Source organism: Lichtheimia ornata, assembly GCF_029851405.1.
Source record: "Lichtheimia ornata isolate CBS 291.66 chromosome Unknown scaffold00171, whole genome shotgun sequence".
Lineage (NCBI taxonomy): Eukaryota > Fungi > Mucoromycota > Mucoromycetes > Mucorales > Lichtheimiaceae > Lichtheimia > Lichtheimia ornata.
The window spans coordinates 1-21,015 of record NW_026695490.1 but is presented as its reverse complement, the minus strand read 5'-3'; the positions used below and the strand labels follow the sequence as shown (position 1 = coordinate 21,015).

At 43.8% G+C, this 21,015-nt stretch overlaps 7 protein-coding genes across 7 annotated transcripts; 4 read left to right on the top strand and 3 right to left on the bottom strand.

The window, feature by feature from the left end:
* Window positions 1–3,255: 3,255 nt before the first annotated feature.
* Window positions 3,256–5,052, bottom strand: O0I10_012882 (uncharacterized protein; the record flags this gene model as incomplete). The annotated part of the gene is made up of 5 exons (XM_058492767.1): window positions 3,256–4,457; window positions 4,514–4,666; window positions 4,728–4,760; window positions 4,823–4,945; window positions 5,007–5,052. The coding sequence occupies 5 exons, from the start codon at window positions 5,050–5,052 to the stop codon at window positions 3,256–3,258; spliced, it is 1,557 nt and encodes a 518-aa protein (XP_058336473.1).
* A 615-nt stretch (window positions 5,053–5,667) lies between these two features.
* Window positions 5,668–6,429, top strand: O0I10_012881 (uncharacterized protein; the record flags this gene model as incomplete). Its single annotated transcript, XM_058492766.1, has 5 exons — window positions 5,668–5,700; window positions 5,765–5,867; window positions 5,957–5,974; window positions 6,049–6,185; window positions 6,244–6,429. 5 exons carry the CDS (start codon window positions 5,668–5,670, stop codon window positions 6,427–6,429), a joined length of 477 nt encoding a protein of 158 aa, XP_058336472.1.
* Window positions 6,430–6,822: 393 nt separating this feature from the next.
* O0I10_012880 (potassium uptake protein) lies at window positions 6,823–9,423 on the top strand (the record flags this gene model as incomplete). The annotated part of the gene is made up of 7 exons (XM_058492765.1): window positions 6,823–6,981; window positions 7,052–7,118; window positions 7,182–7,375; window positions 7,438–7,639; window positions 7,699–8,090; window positions 8,150–8,248; window positions 8,320–9,423. The coding sequence occupies 7 exons, from the start codon at window positions 6,823–6,825 to the stop codon at window positions 9,421–9,423; spliced, it is 2,217 nt and encodes a 738-aa protein (XP_058336471.1).
* Window positions 9,424–9,628: 205 nt separating this feature from the next.
* O0I10_012879 (uncharacterized protein) lies at window positions 9,629–10,548 on the bottom strand (the record flags this gene model as incomplete). The annotated part of the gene is made up of 4 exons (XM_058492764.1): window positions 9,629–9,777; window positions 9,852–10,055; window positions 10,115–10,288; window positions 10,353–10,548. The coding sequence occupies 4 exons, from the start codon at window positions 10,546–10,548 to the stop codon at window positions 9,629–9,631; spliced, it is 723 nt and encodes a 240-aa protein (XP_058336470.1).
* Window positions 10,549–11,505: 957 nt separating this feature from the next.
* Window positions 11,506–13,906, top strand: O0I10_012878 (uncharacterized protein; the record flags this gene model as incomplete). Its single annotated transcript, XM_058492763.1, has 8 exons — window positions 11,506–11,650; window positions 11,739–11,820; window positions 11,881–12,314; window positions 12,387–12,455; window positions 12,509–12,740; window positions 12,799–13,075; window positions 13,137–13,749; window positions 13,809–13,906. 8 exons carry the CDS (start codon window positions 11,506–11,508, stop codon window positions 13,904–13,906), a joined length of 1,950 nt encoding a protein of 649 aa, XP_058336469.1.
* Window positions 13,907–14,185: 279 nt separating this feature from the next.
* Window positions 14,186–15,108, top strand: O0I10_012877 (uncharacterized protein; the record flags this gene model as incomplete). The annotated part of the gene is made up of 6 exons (XM_058492762.1): window positions 14,186–14,202; window positions 14,256–14,266; window positions 14,336–14,525; window positions 14,602–14,767; window positions 14,829–14,904; window positions 14,969–15,108. The coding sequence occupies 6 exons, from the start codon at window positions 14,186–14,188 to the stop codon at window positions 15,106–15,108; spliced, it is 600 nt and encodes a 199-aa protein (XP_058336468.1).
* A 195-nt stretch (window positions 15,109–15,303) lies between these two features.
* On the bottom strand, window positions 15,304–20,883 carry O0I10_012876 (uncharacterized protein; the record flags this gene model as incomplete). The annotated part of the gene is made up of 23 exons (XM_058492761.1): window positions 15,304–15,557; window positions 15,625–15,763; window positions 15,827–16,128; window positions 16,181–16,313; window positions 16,364–16,447; window positions 16,508–16,576; window positions 16,631–16,717; window positions 16,778–16,998; window positions 17,063–17,365; window positions 17,427–17,531; window positions 17,591–17,767; window positions 17,828–17,893; window positions 17,947–17,997; window positions 18,060–18,201; window positions 18,262–18,467; window positions 18,528–18,820; window positions 18,899–19,254; window positions 19,320–19,652; window positions 19,724–19,790; window positions 19,868–19,948; window positions 20,003–20,490; window positions 20,578–20,738; window positions 20,805–20,883. The coding sequence occupies 23 exons, from the start codon at window positions 20,881–20,883 to the stop codon at window positions 15,304–15,306; spliced, it is 4,197 nt and encodes a 1,398-aa protein (XP_058336467.1).
* Between the last annotated feature and the right edge of the window lie 132 nt (window positions 20,884–21,015).

Below are 21,015 nucleotides of genomic sequence, written 5' to 3'. Positions count from 1 at the left end.
TTATGTTTGTAAGCGTGATGCTATATGAGAAGTGGTCTTTGTTTAATATAAAGTAGCTAGACCCTGACAGAGCAAAAGATGCAGAGGGACGTGTTTGTGTAACTGGGTTAAAAAGTTTGGACTTCAGGGACCATGCATGACAGGTACGCAACCCTCACTTTTATGTCATACATTGGCAGCTAATAGCCACTTTTGTGCATTCCCAACTTTTGTGCATTCTATTGTAGGTGAACGATTCTCCTGCTCTAGACATTCATTTCTATGATTAAAGTAGCTTGATCCGAGCTGATTTGGTTGAGTTACGGTCGAACAAGGATTAATCAGCTGAGACATTCGCACGTATGCTGATGTATGGATTGATGTAATCTCCCTTTGACCGTAGCTCAGCCAAATCAGCTCGGATCAACCTACTTTAATCATGGAAATGAATGTCTAGAGCAGGGGCATCGTTCCCATGCAATGGATCTCGCAACAATGATGATTGGATAAAAGTGGCCGTTAGCTGGCAATACATGCCTGTTCCTAGATGATCCATAAAGTAATTATACATTGACCCTTTCATTCATGCAAATGTAGCTGTGTTACACAACACGACCCTCTGCATCTTTTGCTCTGTCAGGGTCTAGCAACTTTACATTAAACAAAGACCACTTCTCATATAGCATCACGCTTACAAACATAAAGGTGCCTGTATCTCCAAACTTTACAATGAAACGTGGGGTTTTTATTAGAGCAATGGGCTCGGCTTGGCCAACAGCACCTTGTGTGAAAGGTTTACGTTCAATGTCGCAACTAGCCCAAAAAATATTTTTTGGGTCGTCGTCGTCGAAGAGGTTGACCCCTGGATCCAGTTTGGCTGGTGGCGACATTGCGAAATCTGGGATTGGCCACGATGGACTTCATGGTTTGGCACAAGATCGCTTTCACCCCGCCGAGCAACATGGTTCTATTAAAGACCCCTCGTTTCATTGTAAAGTTTAGAGATACAGCACCTTTATGTTTTACATATGCTGTAAGCGTGATGCTATATGAAAAGAGTTCTTTGTTCATTATAAAGTAGATAGCCGTAGCAGAGCAAAAGACGCAGAAGGATGTGATTGTGTCACAAACTCAGGGACAGGTGTTGAAGGGTCGATCCTATTGGTGGAGGGTGCATAACAGATATTTCCCCAATAGTAAGGCCCGCCTATGGTAGCCCATATGCTATCTTTTTCATGTTAACCATGGCATGGTCAATAAGCTAGAGATGATCAATGCATTTGAGAGTATTCGTGTGCAGGTATGTGAGGGGTATGGTATTGTCTATCTCCAGGTTTCGTACCCATAAAGGCTATACATACAAGATAGCGCATACTGAATGTTGTCATAGATAAGCATATGTATGTGCTCGTGCCATATTGTGTGGGAGCTCACTCTTTCTTAAACGTACTGATTTAAGCTTACTATGGAGTATGGACCAAGTTTCTGTAACAAAGACTATTGTTGGGTACCATTGCTATGGGTTTATTATCTTTGAGAATACAAGCTTCTATTTGAATCTATGTACAATCCTAAGAATTGCTACTGTCTATCGTCTATTATCAGCATACGAACAAGGGAGCCTTAATAAATGTAATGTGTGAAAGAACAAAAGCGTCTCGATACAATGATGTGGATGATCCAATATCACTTCCCGCCCTTCAATTCCTATCCTCCCTTTCATTCCAGAAACCAACCAAGCGGATCGCATAGAATCAGTGGGTGCCATTGTTGTGTCATTGTATCCTTGGTTGCTGCCATCATAAACATATTGATCCATGATTGCAAACCAGCTCCTGTGCTTGCCTTGGCTCCAATGTCCCAATATCATCCATGGTGGCAAATCGCCTTTCGTCTAGATGTAAGCCCTCTCATCCATGCCATCCATGCCATCATCAGCCTCAGCCGTATCCACGCGACATGATCCATCTTCCCTGCTGACGACGTGCCACGTAACCAAAATGACATTCCAGGATCACCTATCACTGTACTTGATTGCATCCATCCATCCATAACCATTGCAAGTCCAACATGTTGATAGAAATAATTCCTGTGATCGCTTCCTTTTTCATCTGGCTGTTGTTCAATCACTTATTGGTCATTTTCTATTGAGCTCAATCAAGTGAAGAATGCTTGTATTGTGGAGTGTAGTTGATGGTTGATATGGCATCATCCATAGGAATTCGTTTGTATTGAAGCAAGTTGCTGCAGTAAAAAAGCTGCCTCTATACAATGGCTATATGCTGTCCACGCGAAAACGGCTGTAAGAAAGGTTGCTGCAGGTAGCTTGAGACAATGGAGTAAAGGGCCTCGACTGCTGTTACATTTGGTGGTGGCAGAGAAGAGTGCAAGATCGTGTATTGTATAGTGTCAAGATTGTGAGCGCTGTTCGATGCAATGGCGCAAAGACATTGCTAATAGCAACTGCTGGAATGAATGCTGTTGCGTTTGATCGTGGTAGAAGGGTGTGCAAGAGAGGGCGTAGTGTCAAGAGACGCGTGTGTTGTAGTAGAGTGACAAGAAGACTGTGTACACGCCATGGACTTTCCATTTAGTCAAAGACAATCGGATCAAGACAAATGTAGGATCGACATGATGGGTTGAAGCAAAACAATCGTTGGCAGGTGGTAGCTGTATACTTGAATGGGGCAACAGTTGAGAATGGGAGGAAGAGGCAAGAAGTTGTGGAGTGGAAGTGGAAATTAAATAGGTCGGACACCACTTGTATAAATCCATGTACACTGTACATCAACCCTTGATTATGAGATTGCCCTTCGCGAACGTGAAACTTTCACACAAGGTGCTCGCAGGCACGTCCATCAACTTTGTTATCATAAAGACTCCACTCTTCACTATGAAAAGTATTGAATGGGAGGGTATAGATGTAGGAGAGATCAACAACGGATGGTAGATTAAATAGAGTGTGTAATGATGTTCATGAGCTGGTGTGTTCGCTGCCGTGGATATTGTTCCAGCGCAGCACATTATTGAAGTCATCTCTTGTTGTAAATATGAATGACGAAGGGTTGTAAGTTCCTGTATAGATGAATACTACCTATGAAATCATAATGTGAATGAGCAAACGTGCAAGCTTATTGTAAGATGATTACTCCGTAGATAGTCTCAAGCCATTCAACGAGGAATCAAAAGTTTACGTGCGAAACGAGTAACGTCGACCACTAGTTACATTTATTAAGGCTACATCGAGTACATGGGTTGGGGAATAAAGTAATAGGGTTAATGCAAGTACAGGCAAGCAAATGTAGCAATGCCAATGGTAAGCCATACACGTGACATCAACTTGGCGGATGATGTAGATGACACGGGCGAAGGTGATGCTGAAGATGCGTAAGAGCTCATGACATTGACATCCAAGAAACCAAATCCGGATAATCGAGGAGAGGTGGTAGCATTATCCCATGGCAATGAAACAAGCAGCAAATTGTTAGTGCGTTGTGGCGAATCACCCCAAATCCAGGTTGCTGTATTGCCATCTGAATCCAAAGAGATGTTGCTAGGTGGATTGGCAACGGGTGTAATATTGACTGTTGGCTCATACTCGAGTCTTGCATCCGAATAAGCACCAATGGATGCACCATAAGTCTCATTGGTCTTGATTTGACGAGCAACATCAATAGGTGTTGTAGTATTCACATCGAATACCACGGGTGTATCTTGGGATGTAATAAGCCATTGACCAATAGCCAAGCGTGCATTACCATTATCAGTGTTGATAGGATATCCAGCCAACGACAAGTTGTATTGCAACGAATTGGGTTGAATCGGCACACCTTCGGTCATATTGATTTGAAGATTGCTTGAACGCCATGTTAAATAAACATCGAAGGGTGATCCACCACCACCTTGTGCTCCACCGCGTGACATGTTACGTGCAACGGTTGTGATCTCGTAATACGTTTGACTATTGTTGGCAGGCATGCTTTGATTTTGTACTGATAAGGGTTGCCATGGTGCATTGGCAAGAGACGTTACTGCAAGCAATCTCTCGCCATCATCGTAAAAGCCGTTTTGGTTGGTATCTTCAAATTCGACAATGTGACCAAACGCAAGACGGAATGCAAAATCGGCTGGGTTAGCACTGGAATCTGATGTAGCGAAAAAGCCATGATCGGCCATGGGGTATGTATAACCCGTTGTCATATTGAATGTGTAGTAATAGTTGTCCTCATCGCTGGTAAACTCTGTGCCATTGAGAACAACATTGGATGTACCGGTTCCAGCAATATTCAATTCGGGTGCATAGTAGTTTCCATCATGGCTGTTGTAACGATGATAGGCCCACCAGTAACCACCAAAGAAGAATGCTGGCATCAGTCCCCAATAGACAATGCCAGGATTGTATGCTCCCACCCAGCCGCTACGTTGTCCACCTACACCATAACCTCCAGTATAAGTGGGTCGATAGTTGGTAAATCCACCTATAACATGTTCCGATTTAATGCCGATGAAAGGTATTAGCTTGTTGAAACCTTACTTCGTGTATTGGCAAATTGTGCTGGAGGTGGTGCATAGCTTGTATAGCCGCCATAACCTCCTTTAGTAAAACCTCTGCTTCCAGATGGGAATTGGTAACTTCCAGCATTTGATACGGATCCTGAACGTGGTGTAGTTGCACCCGAAGAGCCACCTAAAAGAGAAAAGTGAATAATCCAGGGGTGAAGGGATCGGTTTTGTTGCATTCTTCTTACCGGTTGTTGCTCCAGGACCCCTGCTACCAGCACCTATAGCAGTAATTGGTAAGTCAATTGGGAGTACGATATAATTAAAAGGCTATCAAACTTACCACCACCAGAGCCACCACTGCCTCCTCCTCTTGAGCCACCACCACTACTACCACCACCTCTTGCTCCACCACCACCACCGCCGCCGCCGCCACGGCCACCACCGCCGCCTTTACTGAAGGCGCCTATACAAACAAATGCAGGAAGCTATGAGTCATTTGGTATGGTACAAAAGACAAGACCTACATGTGATTAAAAGAGAGAGTAAAAGGTATAGCTTAAAAATATGCATTCTATGGCTTATGAAAGAAAAGGGAAAAGCGGCGAATGGCGAGAAGAAAGAGAGAGCAGAAAGGACTTTTATCCACCAACAGAATTTGGGCTGCTGAGCTTGTAACACCCCACATCCAACAGCGCGCAGCATGTCGATGACGCTTAGGTTGCCAAAATCGGCACAATAAAAAGCACCCGCCACAACTACATCGCATCGTCATGCTCAGCATAACAAACATTCGAGAACTTCATCGACATTCACAAGCACAAATCCTATCAAGGTAACCATACTTTGCGCAGCAATGATGTGTATATCAACAAGATCTTATTTAATGACCCCAACGATAAAATCCTATTCTACCTACAAATCCCAGTAGTAGGTTAGCAGTAGTGGATATCAACAAAGAAGGGTAGCATCTACCAGCATTACATTATCTTGGATGGGCACGGGGATGCGTGCTTCCTAAGCAAATGTCAGCAACAAAGAATGTCAGCACGGTAAAACTTGTCTCCATGCTCTTGTGTCCCCTTAACTTGTTCCCCGACCAAACCGGCGCTTGTGCCTTGAACCTTGAACACGATGAGCAACTTTCCTTCGGGGTGGTTCTTTATTCAATCGCGATGCTCTCACAAAATGGTTCTCGATGTGGCATGGGATTCGCTCAAGGTACTCCCTTTTGGTTGTGTATCGATAAGCGTGGGTTTGCTGAATGGACATTGTACTTTCAAAGGCGAATGCCAAGATTATCGTATGGCCGAGGAAAAAGCAGGACTATGATAACCAGCTTTGGATGTATGATCATGGATACTTGATAAACAAGAACTCGGGTCTTGGTAAGTAGACATACTTTAAGGGGGGGGTGGAAAAACGCGTGTGTATGCAAAATGCTGACTCTGCACATGTACGACTTTACTCTTTGCAGTGCTCGATGTGGCAGGCGGTACGACATTGGGGATTATAAAGGGGAGTCATTCATCAATGCAAGCCAAACAAACCATTCCTTGCTTTCCTTAGGTATCCTTGAGACCGACAAACAAATGATCCAATATCGTCGAAAGATGCTCGAAGATGCGCACAATCAACGTTGGTATTATCGTGAGGATGGTTTCATCTACCCTCAAGTCGATCCTAATTTGGTTCTTGATATTCGCGTGAGTGGAGGATCATCATCCAATGGAAAGACATTGCATATCTCACATCTAATGTTAGGGGAATTGGACCAAGCCTGGAACAGTCGTACTTCTTTACGAGCGAAAATACAGCGACAATGAGAATCAGCTATGGGATCTTATTCCAGATAACAACGACGATGAATCATCAGCATCGATATTATTACGAGAAGAGGAGGATGGTGACGATGATTACTCCTTCAGCACTTCCAGCTATGCACTCTAGAATGTTTCATCTCATGCTCGCCACAGCCCAAGTATCCTCTTTATCTTCCAACATGATGCATTTTCTTCATTTCGATTCATCTCCCATATTTGTCACACACACACACACACACTCAACACACACAGCTTCTTTTGAATAAATCGTTGTGAGCAGCGTGATTTTCGCTCGTGTGCGCTATTTTTTACGTGTAACCGACATGCTGGCCAGATCAATGAGCTCATTTTGCTGTTTGCTCGCCACTGCCAAGTCTTTGGGACTGGGTAAAATGATAGCGATTTTATATCTACGATTCTACTACAGTGAACAAAAGATCACAATAAAAGAGAGGCGTGTGGAAAAGGCCGATGAATTGTTCTCAACCTTGCTTTTTTCTCTTACTGATTCATCATCAACATGGCCCTACACAAGGAAGATGTCATGTTCGAAAGTAACAAGGTCGACCTTGATCAAGAGAGCGGGATCGAAGATGCCAAAGAGAGGACCATGTACAACTCTATTCAAGATACAAATCCAAAGGATGTTCTTATCAATACGGATGCGCCATCTCGACCGGTAAACATCATCATCTCTATTTACGATGCATCCATTTTGCCAACATGTGTTGTTTTATTCCCCCAATCAGGTATTCAGCAAGCTAAAAATCCTCTTCTTGGCTTACCAATCCATTGGTGTGATTTACGGCGATCTTGGTACGTGCATGTTTGTGTTTTTTCATCATACAAGCGCCACTCATCAACAAGGAATGATTGTAGGCACATCACCCTTGTATACATTCTCGGGCACGTTTACATCTACACCCGATCGAGAAGATGTCCTTGGAGCATTATCCATGATCATTTGGACCCTCACTCTCGTTGTCTGTGTCAAGTATTGTGGATTTGTCTTATCTGCTGATGACAATGGTGAAGGTGGCACATTTGCCCTTTATTCACTTCTTTCACGTTATGTAAGTGCTTTTACCCTTACGTGCATGGTACATTACATGTCTAATGTCGCCATTTTACATAGGCCAATATCACTTGGAACAATCCCAACGCTGTAAGCAGAGCCGGCTTCAACCGCTACCCAACCGGGGACATCAAGAATGTGAATCGTAGTGTGCGTACATGGATTGAAGACTCGATCTTTTTGCGCCATTTGATCAATTTGCTAGCCATCGTTGGTGTGTGTATGGTGATTGCTGATGGTATCTTGACGCCAGCTCAAACAGGTATGTGCCTTTTATTGCGACCAAACTGAAAACTAACATCCTTTTTTTTATCGATGCAGTGCTTGGTGCTGTTCAAGGATTACGTATTCAAGCACCGGGTATCACCGATGCCATGCGTACGGGTATCACTGAAGTGATCCTTATCTTCATTTTCCTTGTGCAGCCTTTTGGTACCACCAAGATTGCCGTCTCGTTTGCACCCATCGTTTCCATTTGGCTACTTTTGAATCTCGCATGTGGTATTTACAATTGCATTTATTATGATGCTACCGTATTTCAAGCATTCTCCCCCTATTGGATTTACCGCTGGTTCGCAAAGCATGGCGCTGATGGCTGGAAAATGATGGGCGGTACACTTTTAAGCATCACGGGTGTGGAAGCGCTTTATGCTGATTTGGGCCACTTTGATCCCACCGCTGTTCGAATTTCATGGCTCCTCTTTGCATATCCTGTAAGTCATCATTATCCTTTTTACGTCTTTAATGCATCCAATGACTCATGGCTTTCAAGTGTATTTTGATGGCATACATTGGGCAATCTGCCTACTTGGTTATGGATACTACTGGTGAAGCATGGTCCAATTCGTTTTACGCCAGCGTCCCTCCACAGGTATATAGCACAAGTAGATTCATCTTTAATCGTGCCTATGACTCATGCATGTTCATTGTATTATTATGTAGGCGTTTTGGTTTGCCTTTATCATGGGATTGCTAGCTGCTATTGTGGCTTCACAAGCAATGATTTCAGCATGCTTTTCTATCCTTAGCCAAGCAATGACATTGTCATGTTTTCCTCAACTCAAAGTGGTCCATACGTCTCGACATTATCAAGGCCAAGTGTATATTCCAATGGCCAACTATCTGCTAATGATTGGCACGGTGGCTGTAGCTGGCGGGTTCCAGAACACGACATCCTTAGGCAACGCCTATGGCGCCTGCGTGATTTCCACTGCCTTTGTCACAACCCTACTCATGACACTGCTTTCGATCATTGTGTGGCGGTGGAACGTTGTTTTTGCGCTTGTCTTTTTGGTCTTTTTTGGTATCATTGATGGTGCTTATCTCACGTCGGCGTTACGTAAGGTGCCTGATGGAGCCTGGTTTACAGTGGTGCTTGGCGTAGTGCTTGCAATGGTGATGGGCATATGGCGATACGGCTCACTTTGCCAATGGGACTTTGAAGATATCCTCAAGAAAAATTTACGCAAGGCACGCCTGGTGGAAGAGACCAACAAACCATTGGACACGTTATCTACCGAATCTTTTGTGCAAAAAAGTGATTTGCTGATGGTTGTCTTTGATCCAGCAGGCTTTGATCTTCCATCCGCTTTTGAGCACATGCATAGTACGCTCAAAGTGGACCCCTCAGTCGTCATCTTTTGTCATGTGCGCCGCGTCAATACGGCTATGGTGCAACCTGAAGAGCGATTCATTGTTTTCCGCGAGCCAACGCGACCTCTGATGTATCGTGTAATTCTTCGACAAGGATACAAAGACTTGCTACCAGAAACAGAAGAAGAGCTTGGTATATTGTTATCCGGCCATATCATCAACTTGGTGGAAAGCTTGGATGAAGCTGGCGCTATTGCCAATGCTCGTGATAATCAAATCACTTATCTCAGCAGTACCTCCCATATCGTTGCTAAACCCGGAAGCTTTTTCCTCAAGCGTATCTTTATTGAGTTATATGCATGGCTCAAGCGTAATACTATGGAGAATCAACAAGCCTTGTATAGTGTCCCAATGAACAAGTCCGTCCTTATTGGCATGCAATGTGATTTATAATAACTGTATTGATACATCTCAACCACAATCCATTTGCTCTATTGCTACATACTCTTTCCCCTGAGCTATCCTTTTAATAATGTTCAATTAAAGCAATGTTGTATAGCTAGCTGACTGCTCTTTTTACGTTGGTATCGATTCATGATGGCATGGGGTGCTTTCTAGTACATAGTGATTGTGGGGGGCTGAGGAGAAAAACAAATGATCAAGATGGGAGATCAGGGTTGAGATCCAGGATCCAAAAGTTGTCTTGTGCCTCTTCCGTTGCTGGCTTGTTACCCGATGCACCATCAGCGGCTCCTGCTGATCCCCTCCTTTCCTCATCTTCCGAGCTTGCCATAGACAAGTGTTCGACTATGGACATCCAATGTCAATCAATGTATACCTTTTGAATCGCCCATTCCCAAATGCATATTTGTATACTTTACCTGTTTCATCGGTGATGTTGGGTAATACGTGCGTTCCTGCATACTGTCGGTATAATAAACCTCTTCGCATTCGATCCTCATCAGGATATGGCTTTTCAAAGTCGACCTTGAAATCATTGCTCATTTGATCAAACCCGGGTGGTGCTGAGGTATACTTGGATAGCTTGGATGCATAGGATAATATGTCACTGAAATCCACATTGGCTTGTTCCATCGCATTAACCCCATTGTTCATTGATACATGACATCCTTTTCTCACTTACTTTTATCAGCAAACTGTATCGACTTTTGTTCCTTCGATGCTTGTGTCAATTCTTTATCCAATGTCTCACGGGCTTCGTTGAGTCGTTCCACAAGTGAAAGTAGTGCCGCTTGGTGCTGTTGGATCTCGTCCTGTACTGCAATGATGCGCTGTTGGCGTGCCTGATGTTGTTCAACTAGGTGAAAGCAAATAAATAGAGTGTCAATGGAGTGGATAAATGGAATGAATAAAAGACGTACTTTCTTCTAATGCCGATTGAAGGCGTGCGTCGACGTCTGTAATGCGTTTGACGAGTTGATCGGGTGCCTGTTGTAAAGGATCGGTTGTGGTTGATGTGTTCTCAGCAATAGCTGTGAGAGACTGGAAGAATTGGCGTGTCAATTGAGAGTATTCAGTTAGCAAGCTATCGACCCGATCGCGTAAGGAAGTTTCCATTGTGAGTGTAAAAGTGAGAGAGGAAGTGCTGGTTAAAGACGCTGAAATTCATGCCCAGCGATGCGCTGGTCACGGTGCACTATACCGGATTTTCATCATGCACTATTGACATTAAGCTTTTGTACATTGAAGGATGTCTAGTAATGATAGAAGATGTTAATGTTGTTGTATATTCTATCATACAAGCTTCCCAATACAGTGGTATACTCTGGTTACAATGATCGTTGGCTAATAAGCGTTGTTGATGAGGAGAATGGGCTTTATTATCATCAGTAGTGAAGAAACGACAAAGAATCAGGGGTCATTGTTGCATGAACCATAAACCAAAGAAGGGAGGTTGATCTATAGCACGCGCCCTACGTATGTAGACAATCAAATGCTTGTCATTGATATCACTTTTTGTTAACTATCATAGTCGCCTGACCTAGAAGATAAGGTGAGGTAGGAGGAGGTATTTTTCCAGTTCTTTATAACGAAAGGATCCATACACGACACAATGAGGATAATAACAATGTTGTTAGTATGGAAGGTCAGGATGTGATGATGATGACGACATTTGTAAAACGTCGTGTCAGAAGGTTATGCAGCGAAATCATCCAACCAGAATGAGAGGAATCTTGTGTTGCATCCGGTCACGATCCCGCTTACCGGTGGTTGCACCACATCCTGCATCTCAACTCCTCTCTCTCGCTCTCTCACCACTCTCTCACTCCCATTTTCTCTCTCACTCACTCACTCTCTCACGCACACACAACACACGCACCACACCACGTTTCATCGGTGGCTCTGTTTCCAAGAAGCTTGCCATTCCAAGATTGACCACATAGCATTGCAATCTACTCTTTACGCTTACACACAACCACTACTCTTTATTTGAAACTGCAACTGGTAATATCCTTGGGATCGATCGCGTTTCACGCGCATGGGTATTGATGAGCAAGTCCATACTATAGAACCATGTCAGTGTACAACCATCGAGCCATGGTGTCCAATCCTTCGAACCGCATTATTGAAATGCTGGACGCCATCCGAGTGGAGTATGATCAGCTTGGGCAAGAAGCTTATATGAGCAAGTCGCAGAGGGATGAATTTGAACACAAAAGTAAGTTGCATTGTTGGGGGGAGGTGTATGGTTTATGGTGGGTGATAGACTTGGTTTATATCTCAATGATCAAGTATCTCGTTGTTAGTGAATGCTCAAGTACAAGAAATGAATAACTTTCGACAAAGCCTTCATGAATTGGAAAGATCACAGCAACGTTTAAAAGAGCAGTAAGTATAGCATTTACTTTTGATAACAAAAAAGACTCATATCGTTCGTATGTGCTACAGCTATGAGGAGGAAATTGCAAGATTACGACAACAATTGGAGCAAGCACAAGGACGTGGTGGCAATGGCAATGTACCAACAGCATCAACGCCAACACACAGGTCACAAGCGCCACACACACCAACCACTGCATCCATGCATCAATCAACAGAATCACCTGTGCCACCACCACCTAATCTTGGGCCATCATCCTCTAATTACTTTGGAGACATTATGAGCACATCCAGTGGTAGTGGTAGTGCTCCAACTACTGCTGCTGTTGCTACCAGTCAACCACCACCACCACCCCATGAACAACAACAACAACAGTATTCAGGCTATCCACCGTATCATCATCAACAACAACATCCTCCTCCTCCTCCCACATCTATGGGGTACACCAATGGATCTTCGCCTCGCATCTCAGCTCCGCCACACTCATCACATGTACCACAAGGTATGGATCGATCGATATTTACACATACATACATACATACATACATTATCTAATCCAACATGTTATTCATAGCCGCTATGTATGGTGGTCGTATGCCTACCTCACCAGCACCTGGACCTTATTCTCGTCAACAAGACCATCGTAAGTACTAGTCAAGTATGTTATGGGAAGCATGCTCATGGTTACGTGAATAGATTATGGCTATCCATCACAACAACGCGGTGTCCCCGGTACGCCAACATCATCTGAAGTACATGATCATCGCAACTCCATATCAACACCCAGTCGACTTTCATCTTCTACGAGTGTGCAAAAAATGGGTCCTGCTGCTCCTACTACCAATGCACCACCGGGAGCTCTTGCTGATATTGATCCTGAAAGTGTTCCAGCCAATATGAAAATTGAAGGCCATGATTGGTTTGCATTGTAAGTGTTTATAGTCTTGATTACCATGGCCTCATATACTCATCATGTATGCATATAGATTCAATCCCAAGGTGACTCGGGTGCTGAATGTTCGTTTGGTACATACGTTGGAGCAATCAAGCGTGGTTTGCTGTGTAAAGTTCAGTGCCGATGGAAGATACCTTGCAGCAGGATGTAATCGCATCACCTACATTTATGAAGTATCGTCAGCACGAGAAATTTGTACGCTCGAGGACACTACTGTACAGAGGGATGGTGATTTGTACATTCGCTCGGTATGCTTTAGCCCTGATGGCAATTACTTGGCTACTGGTGCCGAAGATAAACAAATTCGGGTAAGCGTCAACGACACCAAAAGAGGTCTTTTTGTTTTGCTAATAGGGGTATGGGAAATAGATTTGGGACATTCGAGCACAACGTGTACGCAACCGATTTACGGGTCATGAACAAGACATTTATTCATTGGACTTTAGCCGAGATGGACGTATTGTGGTGTCTGGTTCGGGTGATCGTACAGTGCGTATTTGGGACATGGTGGATGGATCATGCATGCATATCTTGACAATTCAAGACCAAGACCAAAAGGATCCAGGCGTGACCAGTGTTGCCGTTTCTCCCAACAGTCGATTGGTCGCTGCTGGTAGTCTCGATAAGATGGTGCGTGTGTGGGACATTCAAACAGGCAAACCACTTGAACGATTGGAAGGGCACAAGGATAGCGTTTATTCGGTAGCTTTCACCCCCGATGGTCACTACTTGGTCAGTGGTAGTTTGGATAAGACGTTAAAGTTATGGCAATTGGGCGTCAACGAAGGACGAGGAGGACATGATCGAGGCAACAAGGGACCATGCAAGATGACTTTTGCGGGACATAAGGACTTTGTGTTGTCTGTGGCATGTACAGCGGATGGTCGATGGATTGTATCTGGTTCCAAGGATCGTGGTGTTCAATTCTGGGATCCACAAACAGGTGAAACACAATTTATGCTTCAAGGCCACAAGAATTCAGGTAAGCAACAAAAGTTGTCAATGTATGCACTTTGTTGACATGCTATTTATCGATTTTAGTCATCTCAGTGGCTGTTAGTCCTGATGGACGTCCTGTGTTTGCTACTGGATCAGGAGATAACCGTGCCCGCATCTGGAGTTATGAACCTATTGCATGATCTTTTCACACACACACACACACCCCTTGCATTATACCGAGTCATTTCTTAGCAGTCAAAAAATCAACAACAATAATGAATGAATGAATGAATGGGATTTATATCAATTTCTTTGCTCTAGTAAATAAAAACTTGCGATCCTACTATGTAGCTATTGTGATTTGGTGAAAGGAGGCATCACTACCAGTAGTAGTAGGTAGTAAGCTGAATCGACTTGGACTCGCTCTTAACTCCGTAATTGACTTTGCTGCTACTGCTTGTTGCTCACATCCAAAAACCATGCCTCATGTCACACTGTAAGTGCGTTCTCTTTATTAAGCCAACTCTTCTTCTAACAACTCTTATCCAGATACCCATTAGGTAAAGCATAGCCATCTTTGACACTTTGTTGACCTCCATGGACTGACGATGAAACGCGCAATGACATAGAAAACTACACATTCGGTACCAAAGATGCACAACCGGAGGAGGACCCTTCAGTAGCAGCACGTTTAAAACGTCTTGAAAACGACTACGAAGCTCAAGGCATGCGACGAACGGTGGAAGCTGTATTGGTGGTGCATCAACATGACCATCCTCATGTGCTCATGCTTCAGATTGCCAACGCCTTTTTCAAGCTGTAAGTTGTTGTTGTGGGTGTGTGGGGATATTCAAGAACATGGATCATTGGATTGATTGGTATATGATGATGATAGTCCTGGCCATTATCTTCAACCCGGTGTCGATGAAAGAGAAGGACTCAAGCAAATATTGAATGAACGACTCGGTCCTGCAGATCCAGCAGAATGGGCCAAGGAACCCGAATGGGAGATTGGTGAATGTCTTTCTACATGGTGGCGACCCAATTTCGAGTCTTACATGGTAAGTAGGATGATTATCAGGAGGGAAATGGGATATTGATGATGATGGGTGATGATGATAGTATCCATACGTTCCTGCCCACGTCACAAAACCAAAGGAAAAGAAAATGCTGTTTCTTGTTCACATGCCGGCTCACAGTAAGTAGTATACATCATCGTTTGCTGCATTTGACTGACATAGGGACGTTATCCCACTTTATAGAAGTGTTGTCAGTGCCCAAAAACATGAAGTTACTTGCTGTCCCACTCTTTGAATTGTATGACAATGCCACAAGATATGGAGGACAATTGTCAGCCATACCTCATTTGTTGAGTCGTTATGATTTCGCATGCCAAAGTTAATATACAGCGAGTCTCTTTTTTTATGTACGACGTCGTATTGGATGCTTATTACATGAGAGGCGGTGGGAAGTTTGGAGGGAGGGGGAATATACACATAGGATTGAATGGGTGGAGTAAAAAGGTGATGTGAATCTATATAATATGTAAGGAAACAGGCAGAGGGTTAAATGATGCTTGCGCGGATAGTAAATGAGTTTAAAGGGCAATTGAATCGGTTTGTAGTCGTTTGAGTAGATCTTCAGCTGAAATCATGGTGGTATCAATCTTGAGTTCGTCTTTTGTTTCAGTGGGTGATATTGGCTGGTCACCATCACGTTGTTGTTGTAATCGTCGTTGTCGTCGTTCACGTCGTTGACGGTTCTCAGTCTCTCCGGAACGTAACTTGTCAAGCAAATTATCCATCATACAACGGTCATCTTTAACAAGGGTTCCTCCTGGACTTGCTGGTTCTATGTAAGGAATCCAAATACGATGAGTAAATAAGCTCTATCGTAGCAATACAAATGTATGTCATACCTTCTTCATCCAAGTCCAGCATTTGCTGTTGTTGCTTTCGTAAGGCTTGTAAGCGTGCTTTACGAGCTTCCTCTTCTCTCTTTCGTTTCTCCTCACGCTCCTTCTTTTTCATTTGCTTTTCCTCAGCAAGAGCAGCATCCTATTCCCGCCACCCCATGTCAGCAATTGTACATTGATAAGCAGAAGTGCAGCACACACTCACCTTCCAATTGACCACAAACTTTGAAAAGATGCTGAAAAAGTCATCAGGTCGCATCACCTTTGGATTTTCGCCATAAAATGACATGACGTCTTTCCATTTAGCGTCCATGTTGATATAAAGCGTTTCGAGCTCCTCAAATCGTTCTGTAGCAGCATTACGGTGCTTGGTCATCACTTGGAAAAATCGATCGTTGGGATCAAGCTCAGCATCCTGCCATTGAGTCTCCAATTCAGTATCAAGCTTCTTGAGGTGTTGTCGCATCTCTGTGTATTGCTCAACCATATCATTGACACTAGCCATGACTTTTTGGCACGTGAGTAAAATCATCTCCACAATCAAAAATAAGTAACTTACTGCGTGTGGCACTGTTTACGTTACGCAAATCATGCAGGAAGCGTTGCACGTGGGGGAATTGACGTCGTGTGATACCAACCAACACATGGAGCAATGACACCGATGATGTATTAGAAGCTTTGGTATCCGCCAGCTAATCACAAAATTAGTATCCATAGCAACCAATATGCATTTTGATTGTACCTTGTTGATACTGGACACACGCATGCCATACGCACCACCTTGGAAACTCATGCCATTCATATAATTACCAAGCATAAGGATAATCTAATCCATCAAACAGTTAACATCCAAACGGCGTTCCCTAGGCAACGTGTATATACTTACGCAAAGTAACTCCTTGAAGCTTTCCGAATGACGTAACGAATCCGACACTTCAACGACAACGGTCATGTTCTGATAGAAGAGGTTATTCATGTTGGAAACGAAAAGAGATTGGGTATGCCTTACCTTGATCAGTTGGTCGTACTTCTCCCAGAATTGCATACGGAAAAGCATAAATTGAAGCCTTGATTCGTAACGATACATTTTCATCATCTGCGGGGTGATATGGATTAGGATCATGGATAGGCAACGTTGCAGTGTATGCGTATATACCTCGATTGTGAATTGCTCGGGAATGTCAAGCTTGGCTTTTTCTTCATCCGATGCTTCCATATACTTCTCCATGGTGCGTAAATCATCGTCTTTGGTGGGTGCATATAGGATCAAATTACTCAAGAATGTCTCTGTGCATAGCTCATCATCCACTGCAAGGATCCTTTCACGCACTTGAGCAAATGAGCTGTATTGTTTCACCTTGGGAAGAACAGCGATATCTAAAGCAGCCATAAAGTAAGCGAAATGGATCATGCTATACGTGGTATTGAGAGAGGCACTTACTAAGATTGCGCGATTTTTCTTTTGACAAGAATTTGACAGCATCACGACGTTCCTCCATTTTAGCCTTGAGCTTGCGTTCAAAGAGTGTATTGACTTTGGCAGGGAAAGTGGATTCAAGCTTTTCAAATTCGCCCGTTCGATGCAATACTTCTTCAAATTCCTTTTCATTGATGCCATCCATGGTCCATACGGTGTTCTCAACCTTGTGTCCCTCCAACTTCTGCCATTGGAAGTTTTTGAGTTTGACAGCTGGATAATGTCCCAATTCCTTTCGTTTTGGTGCCCCAGGTACAGGTGGGATTTCTGTTCAAATGTGGGTATCAGTGGGATTGTTTCATGAATCCAATTGAGGATCTTTACAAACCTTGTTGACCATCCTTAGATTTTGCTGGTGAAGTTCCTGGTGGCGGAGGAGGAGGAGGTGGCGGTGGTGGAGGACCAGTGCTACCAGGTGGTGGAGGTGGTGGAGCTAACATATGCATGTTAGTGTGACATGAACAATAATGGCATGCATTTCTTATTCCTTACGTGGAGGTGGAGGAGGTGGAGGCGGGGGTGCTGGTGTTGAAGCATTAGGTTCTGATGAAAAACAAGGTCCTGTTTTAGTATCGTCATTCATTGATAAGGTTGATTCACGCTTACGAGTAGGTGGTGGAGGCGGCGGCGGTGGAGGTGGTGGAGGTGGTGGTGCACCATTTGCATTACCTAATAATCGACTCCTTTGATTAGACAATGTTTAAAGTGATTGTAGTACCGATAACATACCATCATTTGCTGAAGGAGATGTTGTATTGCCATTAGGGGATGGTGGTCCTGGTGCCGAAGGACGAGCTATTGATCCATTAGCCTTAAGTCCAGATACAGATACAATGGTTTCTTCTTACCTGGTATAGGGCTAGATGGTTCTGATGAAGGGTTCGTTTCAATAGAAGGCACTAAAAATATAGCGCATTAGTCGGATTATATACCATGGTTGTTTTTAGAAATACAAGCTTACCATCAGCACCCACAAAGCCGTTACGTTTGTAGCCTCCTGGTCGCTTATCAGAATCTTTGCGTTGTACCATGTTGGGTATAGTAAAGCCATTGGCACCAACGTCTGTGGGCTTCAGGTTGCGTGTTGTCACCACTTCGGCATTCTTTTGTTTGGCAATCGTTGATTTAGCTATCGAGTTGTGTGATCAATTCGAATAACTTACCTCTGATTTGTCGTTAAAGGTGATATACTTGCGTCGAGCCATCTTCCATTCATTGCCGAGCACAAGACCTGGTACATTGGGTTCTTCTTCTCTCTCTGTGATGGCATCCACCTCTCTCAACCTTTCTTGGAGCATGGCAATGGTGCTTCTCGATGTCTTTAGCAGCTCTCGCAATGAAGCATTCTCATTCTTGATACCCATCAATGCTATCCATCCATTCATATGAGTGTTTCAATGCTCCAAGGGTATTAGCATATAAAGATTACCTCTTGAATCATCTTCATTTCCTGGAATAGATCGTGTGATGGTTCCATTCCTTCGCACTTGTTGTAGTTGATATTCAAGCTCATTCTTCTCTGAAGTGACTTTGAGAAATTGTTCACGATGGTATGCTGATTCTTCTTCTAGTTTGTGCAATCGGTCCTGGTTACTGAATTGTTGAATAAGGGTGCCGACTGAAATGCCGTAAAGTGAGCTGAAATCTTTGCCAGAGACTCCACCACGTCGATCCACCACGATTTGACCCACAAGCTCGCTGATCATGTGATAGTATTGCGTTCTAGTAAATAAGGCTCGGGTGAGTATATATGGTAAGATATGGGATGGGGTGGATGGGGTGGATGTTGGGTTGACTTACTTGGTATCGGGATCGCCCTTGATCAGGAGTAAATTCCGTAAGAGCGTGAGCAAAAACTCGAAAGCACGTGGAGCATCAGCGATGCTTTCCAATATCAGATCAAATAATTCGGTCGGTTGCGAAATATCGGAATAGATCGACATTTCATCCCCAAATGCTTCATCCAAATCGTTCTCGGCGGCAATGTTGTAACTGTCGATCTGGATGTTGAGCCAATGATAATCGAGTGCTGCAAGTTTGGGCATGATACGTGATTGCAGACCAGCTGCATTGAGTTGATTTCGAAGATGAATACGTTGATGTACATCGTCAAGTGGCATTGTCGATAAAGCATTGACAAGGATCATGTTGGATAACTAACATCACCAATGTATATCAGCCATCAAGCGATATTCCTTGCAATCATGCAAAGCGTACGTACCGCATACTCCATAAGATGATTATCCGCCGTATTGAACATGCCCATTCGCTTGAAATCATCTGTAGCGCCAACCATAGAACCCATCTTTCCTCGTCCATCAATGGTGCGTTCAAAGCCCTTAAGCCATGAATCAAACAAGCCGAAATCATGCCGTGTATGTTGTAATAATTCCAATCCGCGTAATACATGCTCATGGCCCTGGCGATGTTGACAATAGCACAAGAACACCAACAAGTCGCATACGAGTTTTCGGGTCATCCAATGAGGGGATATCAACGAAAAGACCACCGTATGAATAAACTCTGGGTTAAGCATGATTTCTCGTACACCAAACTATATTGATTGATTGATGAGCATTCTTTGTATATCCACCTACCCCCTTGAATCCATTAGCAGCTTATTACCTTGGTATTGGCAAGTGCCTTGATAGACTTTACAATCTCAATTTCCACATCCAATGCTTTGTCTTTCCTGTAAGAAGGATGCATGAGTCTTTTCCACAATCATACTTTTGTCCCGGATCAGCAACACCATCACCATCAGCTTACTTCTCCTGCATACGATTGAGGAACGCCAAATTTTGTGCCAAGACATGAAGACCTTTTAGTTTGATAAATCGAGCCACCCAACTAAATCATGTGTAAGCATTAAACCCATGCATGGATATACTTTTTAAAACTTACTCGATAGGACGTGTACGTAAGCTCACTTCAAGATTGGCTGCAACAGCGGGAGTTACAGCTCGTAGACTAGGCTCCATGAATTTTCTGATAAAGTATTCGGGTGAATTCCTGTCACCAGCTGGTAAATGATCCACGGTGGTTGATATTGCTGCTGGTATCGTTGTTGTTGTTGTTGATGCTGTTGTTGCTGCAAGACCAAGGGATGAACGAGTACTGTTACTACCGCTGCTGCCACTGCTGCTGGTTGTGCTACTACGATTAGTCGCCCGCATGGTGTTTGTGCTACTGGATGGGGTGACGACAATCGGATGAGCTGTTCGAGCACCTTTGAGATCTTTTGTTGCTGCATTTTCAGATGAATCGTATAATGATGTGGATGAAGCGAGTATTTCTGCTTGTCGATCTTGATTCACCATGAGCCATTTCTTGTTGATATCCCAGTTACGCATGTTCCGGCGAACTTGCTCATCATGTATCCCTCGTCGGTCCTAAGGTCGGATTGCCACGTGAGCATTTAGTGTACCGTGCGCATATATATAGACACACACACCCACACCACTCGTCACCATACTTACAAGCATTTGGTTGAACATGAGATCAAGTTTCTTCTCGGCTGGTAAACTGTCAATGTTGCGTGGAGGTGGCACTTTGGGGGTGGCTGAATCAAACGAGGATCGTCCTCCTGGTGGTCGCGTGGATAGCCATGACGACGACACATCAATGGCTCCTTTTGCTTCTACATGAGTGTCGATACATGTATATAAATAAAATGAGAGTTCAAGTATTGTAATGGTGGTCTTACGAGCTTCAGGTTGACGTGTGCTGGTGCTTTTGGAAGGCTTTGACTTTTTCCTGCCAAGCAGGTCAAAAAAGTCGCTCATGGACAATAAAGAAAATAAAGCAAAGAGAGGAAGAGAGAGAGAGGAAAGAAAAAAAGGAAAGGGGGTCGGCTCACTCACTTAATCCATTCACACTCTTTTTGCCTAAGCAATGATGGGGGGAGGGGGAGGGTG